General features: G+C 49.9%; 1 protein-coding gene across 2 annotated transcripts in view; it reads right to left on the reverse strand.

Annotated features, from left to right (window-relative positions):
- Nucleotides 1-7,764, reverse strand: part of Uvrag (UV radiation resistance associated) — a 208,816-nt gene that overhangs the window by 166,083 nt on the left and 34,969 nt on the right. For both annotated transcript variants that reach the window (XM_050154442.1, XM_050154443.1), the window contains exons 4-5: nucleotides 2,468-2,629; nucleotides 1,697-1,771 (exon numbers count right to left, since the gene is read on the reverse strand). In XM_050154442.1, the coding sequence (XP_050010399.1) occupies nucleotides 1,697-1,771; nucleotides 2,468-2,629 (237 nt within the window). The remainder of the gene's footprint in view (nucleotides 1-1,696; nucleotides 1,772-2,467; nucleotides 2,630-7,764) is intronic.

Here is a 7,764-nt window from a genome sequence, read left to right on the forward strand (position 1 = left end):
TAATTATCATTTACTCAAAGATCTCTTTGTGTTGCTTTAAAGAGTCGCGTGCCACATGCTTGCCAAACACATGAAATTTTACCACACAACACTATCAGGAACAGAGTGGTACTCAAAAATGCCAGCAGAAGATTAAGCAAGGGATGGAACACTGGGTCACAGCTCATGGTTTGTGGTTTTCAAAGACGTTCCCTGAGGGAGCTGCCACGCTCTGGGAGGGAAAGTGGATGTCACTGCGCAGACAGCAGAGGCTGCACTGGGGTCCCAGAAACTCTGGTCCTGAAGGCTCAGCCGTTCACAAAGCCCTGTCACCTTAGCAGGTCAAGTGTTTCAAATGCAAACACAGCCACTCTGCTGTGGACTCTCTATTGCCCCCATATTACCACCACCAAGCCAACAAAGCCTTAACTTTTCTTTCCAGTCCTCCTTATCCCCTTTGCTAATGCAAAACTTCTAGTATTTATTTGAACGTGCACACGTGGGTTTCAAGTCCGCCTTTTTTACTTATTTGTTTTGAGACTGTATCTCACGTTGCTCAGGCTGTCCTCAAACTCCCTATTTAGCTTGGAACTCCTTTTGGATCTTCTTGCCTCTGCTTCCCACCATGCCTGACTGGAATTCAGATTCTTCTACCAAATCACACAGCTTTTTACTATGTCTAGCCTCCCGTCAAACAAACTGCTGGCCTCGGAGACTCTCAACCTGTCCCCTTACATCTCACCACCACGACATTTCGCCCCCTCTGGGGAAGCGGCAGTTGTTGGAATTTTTTATTCAATCCACTGAGAACTGATTCTTTCAAAGAATGTTACAATGATGTCTAAATTGTTTGAAAGCTTTTTAGGTTTCCCCTCTGCACACCCACAAACTGACGGCAGACTGTTCTTAGTGCAAAGACTACATCAGAGGTAACAACAGTCTGGTTTGACTTGGGTGAGGGGAGGGGGGGGGGCTGTTATTTGTTTTGTTTTTTTGAAAAACCCTGTTTAGCTTGGGCTGTCCTAGATCTGACTCTGCAAACCAGGCTGGCCTTTGGCTCCACCTACCTTGCCCCCTCCTCCCCTCGCACTAGGACTACAGGCGTGTATCACCACTGCCCAGCTCTGGTTTGACTGCTATTAAACCTTACTGTGGTGGTTAACCTGCACTGCCAACTTGATTGGACTTAGAACCTGCCTCCGCCTCTCGAGTGCCGGGATTAAAGGTGTGTCATCATGACCCGTGTAACACGGTTTCTTAGGCTTACTGAGAACGATGAAGCACATAACTGGAGCACTTTAAGAAAACGCAGGAGTGGGGCTTGAGCCCAGGGCTCCCAGCATGGTAGGTAAACCCCACACTGCTGAGCAACACCCCCAGCCAACTAGGCTTCCCCAGGAGGCCTTGAACTGACTCTGAACCAGGGCAGGACCCAACCCTGTGACCCTCCTCCTGCTGCAGCCTCTGCCACCTTGTCCAGCTCACCACTCTTTCTTAATCCCCAAGGAATTAAGTAGAAGAAAAGAAAACAGCTAGCTTAGGTTTCCTTCAAGAGAACATAATCGGGATTTAGGGATGATTACTGGGAGGGTTGCGGATCAGACTAAGCAAGTTCTCGGTCGGTGACACTTGAAACAGACCTCCCCAGGAGATCATCTTCCCAGGGGCAAGGCACCTACACGAAGCAAAGCTCAGGCCATTTGGAGAATCCTCTTACCTTATGTTCAAATGGGGCACCATAGTAGCCGTCGTTCAGCCCAAAAATGATTTCGTTTTGGTTGCGAGCGTGAATCTAAGGAAGGAGGGAAACATACTAATTAGTTCTTATTGCAGAGGTCAGGGCAGGACAGCTGTAACTTTACCTGTTCCCATGCTGAAAAACAGACTGGCTAGACCTAAACAAAGGAGAGCAAAGAAACCAGCGCTTGAGCAGAGGTCAGGTGAGCTAAGAGTGGAGCAGAGGCCAGGTGAGAGACAGCAGGGTAAGGAACAGGTGAGAGACAGCCGGGCAGGGGAGAGGTGAGAGACAGCGGGGCAGGGGAGAGGTGAGAGACAGCGGGGCAGGGGAGAGGTGAGAGACAGCGGGGCAGGGGACAGGTGAGAGACAGCGGGGCAGGGGACAGGTGAGAGACAGGTTTTTGTAACTCAGATGTAACAATGTTAGTAACTTAAGTAGACACAATACCACAAGCCTCGTTTTGTTGCTGGCCTGGTTCTGTTACCAGGCTCTGGCTAGGCCACAGCTCCCTGTATAGACCAGGCAGAACTCCAATTTGTGGCCTTCCTCCTGCCTGCTCCTCCTGAGTGCTGGGATTAGACACATGTCACCTTGCCTGGCAAGTAACCTCTTTTTTCATTGCACAAATTTAATTACTTTTCTATTAATATCCATTATAACTGAAAATGTAGAGAGAAGAGAGTCAATAGAAAAGTTATTGACGAGTTAATTTGTAGAGGACAACCCTTGAAAGCTCATTCTGAAACTTACCTGTTGACCCAAGTACTTCAGCCCATCCAGGTAGACTTTCCACTCTATCAGCAGCTGGTAGGCATCGTCCTTCCCACCCCAAATCTTCACCACAAAGTAAGACACAGACGTATCCAGGCGGTCCGGCATTATCCCAAAGTCAAGACTCCTCCACGTTGGATTCTGCAGATGGAAGTTAAGACACTGTAGATGGGAGTTAAGACTCCAGCTTCTTTACAAGGGTTTTGATTAGGTGCCGTATCATTTTGTTTTTTAAAATCCATAAGGGCTGGAGCAGTGACTCGGTGGTTGAGAGCAATGCTGCTCTTCCAGACCCAAGTCCGACACAGCACCTCCGAGCCAACACACAACAGCCTGCAACTCTAATTCCCGGGCATCTGGCGCCCCCTTCTGGCCTCTGCCAGCACCAGGCACACAAGTGCCTTGCAGACAAAACACCCATAATATACTCAAAAAACTAAAAGCTGGCGGGATGACTCAGTTGGTAAGAGCATTTGCCCCAAGCCCCCAGAGCCCACATGAAGAAGGACAAGAGTCAGCTCCTGCAAGCTGTCCTTTGGCTTCCGCATGCGCCTGGCATGTTCAGACCCCTGCTCGCTGGCATATACAAAATAAAAGCTTGTTTTAAAGACAAAAGGTATTGCAGACAGATAACCCTGCAACTAAGTACAGAGACAATGGCACCTCCGGATTTATCGGCTTTTCGCTCCCACTGACATGGTTTCCCGTGATGCCGTCTCTCATTTATTCAACACAACGCATGACACCAACACACGGGTACAGAGACACACAACTGGTCAACATGCAAGGAATAAGAGTATGCGGGGCTCTCAGCTGGGACAACGGTAGGACATCTCCTACCTCCAAGGCTCAGGAATTGTCAAGGAAGAAGGAGGGGGTGCGGATTGTAAGAGCCAAAGGTAGTGGACATCAGTACTGCCCGACATGTCAGGCCCGCTGCACAGGTGAACTCGCAGCGCTGGGACTGCATGCACAAGACTGCATGAGATCAAGCTGGCCAAAATGCCAGCACAGGTGGGGGGAGCAGGAAGACGCCAAGTTCCTCCCCCAGCTGAGGACTTAAGCCACTGGCACCTGATGGCGGCTGGTGGACTAGTTCACGGACAGGGAAGGAACTGGAGGAGAGGTAAAGAGGTGGGCGGGGTGGTCAAACCACGGTACGTGCACGCGTGAAACTCACAAACCATGGAAAGGGGGCAGCACAGAAACAACGCCCACAGGACTCCAATTTAAATCTCCACTTAGAACAGCTGTTCCACTGGAGATACAGTCCAACAGCACAGCGACTGCCTGGCAACGGCCCTGACACATACACTGGAACTGTGGCAAGTCCAGTGACAGAACTGTGCTAAAGGTTACACAGCTGCACGGAAGAGACAACCAACTCTAAGAGGCAGGGGAGACATTCACACTTGTGGGAGCTTTGAATGCACAAACAGAATTTCAGCAGATTAAAGTCGAGAACTCCAGGTGACGAGAACGTGATACACGAGGGCTCAAAGGTGTGAGGCAGCAGGTGTGGGCAGGGAACCACGAGCGACTGCCCAGGAGTGGCAGGCCCCGGCTGGAGAGACTCGGGGGCACAGGGAAGGCCTGCAGGCCTGTGCTGCTGGTGAGGTGCCCAGGCTTCTCCTCACCGAGAGGCACTCACTACCACCCTGCTTAAGCTTCATCAAGTCCTGCCAGGTGACAGTGTTTCGGGTTTTGTAACTGAAGACTCTGAGGCGGTGGACTGTGGGATTTCGCATTGCAGCCTAGTTATGCACTTCCTACTGCACGAGGCTTCGCTCTTTTCACTGACTGGGAGCTAAATGGCCACCCCTGCCAGTCCACCACCTGTGGTCTGCTGACCGCTGACCGATGCTAACTGCAGCCCACACTTCTGGTATCACCTCTGCAGAGCTCAGTGGTCGGCCAGTGATTGCTCGGACTTGTGTTCAAACACCTCAAGCCAGTCAGCCCTGCCAACGGAATGGTGATTACAAACAAGAGACCACTGAGTGACGGGAGGGACAGCAGATATTAGACTAAAGTAACCTTACAGACAAGCCAGGGAGGAGCTGGTCCTCGCCAGTAGCCTCAGTTCATCTAGAGCTTGAGAACTGTGCAGGAGAGTTCTGGGATAACTCTAGTTCTGGAGCCTGAGACTATGCTCACGCTTCCCTCTGCTCCCCCGTCCTCCCCTCTGCTCCCCCGTCCTCCCCTCTGCTCCCCCGTCCTCCCCTCTGCTCCCCCGTCCTCCCCTCTGCTGCCCTCAGTCATCACCCTGACAACCGCTATCAGCTGTGGTCCATGTACTCTGACCATTGCACCTGGTTTAATCTACACAGATCACAGCACAAAGGAGGAAGAGCCGTGTGACAAACTAGGGTGTCTCCTAGTTTATGTATTCTAGAAATATCAGAACTAAAAAGGACCTCTGAACCCGACAAACTCAGGTTTTGAAACGAGGAAGCTGAGGCCTCTGGGCAGAGCCCTGCTTGGTTAACATTTCTCTGACCGCTAGACCTCGGGTCAAGCCCTTCTCCTGCAGGGGTGCCCCCAGTGCTTGCCTCCTGACTGCCAGCCCTACACAGACCCTCTGGAAAGCTGGGGAGTTTCCCTCTTAGTGGCCTGGAGACACAGCCAGGATTCAAAGATTTGCTGAATAAACTAAACAATACATTACATTCCAGGTACTATGCTAAAGAAGTCCTCATCAGTTTGAGGCCCCCACAAAAACCAATCTACTACAGAGGAAAGCATGGGTTAGGGTTCCTTTGGAAATGGCGGCTCATTTTCTTATCCGATGTACATCGTGTTCTCAAAACGGGGAATAAGAACGACCCTGCTCACTCTCGCTTCTGGTAAAACTATCACTGGGAAGGGGCACGGTGAGCGGTGGTACCCTAATGTCCATGTTCATGCTTCCTTGGGAACCTGGGGGCCAGCACACAGCATCAGGCCTCCTCAAAGGCTGCGGTTTCTCCCAGAGGTCTCATGTCTCCTGCTATCCTACTGCCAAGTCCCTACTAGCGACGTGAGCACACATTTCGACTCCTCTAGCTCCAGAACCCTGGGTAAAGAAGGAGGAGAAGCTGATGCCTGTCAGCAGTGGTCACAGCTGGAGGCCGGCCTCCATCCGAATCCTCCTGGTGTCTGCTGGGGAGTTCACAGTCACACCACTTCTGAGACGTAAGGCACCTGCCTTGTCAGTCTAACCCCTCCTATTAGCCCTAAAAAATGTGTGCCTGGTACCACTGTTACCACCTAGGGAGTTGCTAACTGTGTCTGTGTGGTATATAAACCGGGATGGGAAGAACAGCAAGGAACATCAAAAGGGGAACATCAAGGGAGTATAGAAGAATACGTGGACCATGATTAAAAAAAAAAAAAGACTTACGTGAGTTAATTTATTTACCCTCAGATATCGTTAGCCAGTTTTCGCCTGCTATAGCGATTCTTCTGAATCCTGAGAGGCTTAAGGGGGTTAACACCCCAACATAAGCCTTGGTAAAACACCAGAGAAACGCATTCTTCTGTTCAACAGAGACGATCTTTAGCATGTACCTACAGTCTCACAAATATGCGGAACAAAGCAGAGCAGGCCACGTGTGGGCTGAGCCACGTAGGGGCTGAGCTAGGCAGAGGTGCTCTTCTATAGGAAGCCAGGAAAGGGGAGCTGTCCTCTTTGGGGTGTGTTAGTGACCGGAAGAAGACACAGGAGGAAACAACCGTACTCCTCTTCTTTTTGGTTTGTGTGGGGGGGGGGCAGGTGTTTCTGTGTACCCTTGACTGTCCATTGTAGACCAGGCTGACCTCTGCCTCCCGAGCGCTGGTATTAGATGAGGTGTGCACCACCAGGCTCTCTTCTTTGTTTGTCTGCATGTTTGTTTGTTTGTAAGACAGTCTCACTACGCTCACAGTCACCTTGAACTCAGAGACTTACTGGCATCTGCCACCCAAGTGCCGGAATTAAAATTGGTGTACCACCACACCTGGCATAAAACTAATGAAAAAAATTTTTTTTTGTTTTATTTATAAGATTTTTAAATGGGAAAAAAAAATCAACATCTTCTTTGCCTACTGTGATGTCAGTCCAAAGCCTGAAGGGCAGGAGCTGGCTTACATTGCCTGAAAAGGCAACCACATAACTCCCTACGAGATCACATCACAATAAACAAATACATCATTCCAAATTCTCACTACCCGAACGACAAGGTGCTAGAAAAAGCATGAAGTAACCACCTTCCCCCAAAGTGAAAAGGGAGACTGAGCAGAGGCACCTGAGGGGCCAGGCTGCATGGTGGGGAGGGTTTGATACGGAGCATCCTCAACCGCAGCATCTAAACAAAGACTGTCAATCTTCTGTACGAGGAATCCCCACGCTGGTACATGCAGACACAGACAGATACAGCCTGCCACCCATTCATGCTACTGCTCAATATTTTCATTGCCTAGATCCAGACGATCTTTAAATGTTTATGTAACATACATACCAGCCTGATGGCCAGGTAAAGCAGACTGTTCAAGTAGTAACATCAGCTGACTTAATCGATCTCCACTAAATATCAGGATTTATATAGTCTTAAGAGTTCACTACTTTTTATCAAAGTTTAAAAATCAAAAGTCATTTTCAGCTATGCGTGGTGGTGCATGCTTTTAATCCCAGCACTCCTGAGACAGAGGCAGGTGGATCTCTCTTAGTTTGAGGCCAGCCTGGTCTACAGAATGAGTTCCAAGACAGCGAGGCCCACACAGAGAAATCCTGTCTCAAAACAAACAAACAAACACAAACAAAAAACCCAATTAACAAAAAAAAATCATTATGTATTACCAGCATGCATTTCTCTATCATTGTTTGATATCAAGATACACAGCCACAAGAAACTCAACTAAAAATGCATAAAAGCTGTACCAATTTCTTTAAAATCACGCACAAGATGTCTCACTAGAACTTATACTGACATACGACGAGCAACCTTCCTCCCTCTGCACTGAGCTGGACCACACCGCAGCCTTGCTCTCTGCACTGAGCTGGACCACACCACAGCCTTGCTCTCTGCACTGAGCTGGACCACACCGCAGCCTTGCTCTCTGCACTGAGATGGACCACACCGCAGCCTTGCTCTCTGCACTGAGATGGACCACACCGCAGCCTTGCTCTCTGCACTGAGATGGACCACACCGCAGCCTTCCTCCCTCTGCACCCACACCGCAGCCTTGCTCTCTGCACTGAGATGGACCACACCACAGCCTTGCTCTCTGCACTGAGCTGGACTACACCGCAGCCTTGC

This window comes from Alexandromys fortis, unplaced genomic scaffold (genome assembly GCF_014885135.2).
Source record: "Alexandromys fortis isolate MF-2015 unplaced genomic scaffold, M_Fortis_MF-2015_v1.1 scaffold_77, whole genome shotgun sequence".
In the NCBI taxonomy this organism is placed as follows: domain Eukaryota; kingdom Metazoa; phylum Chordata; class Mammalia; order Rodentia; family Cricetidae; genus Alexandromys; species Alexandromys fortis.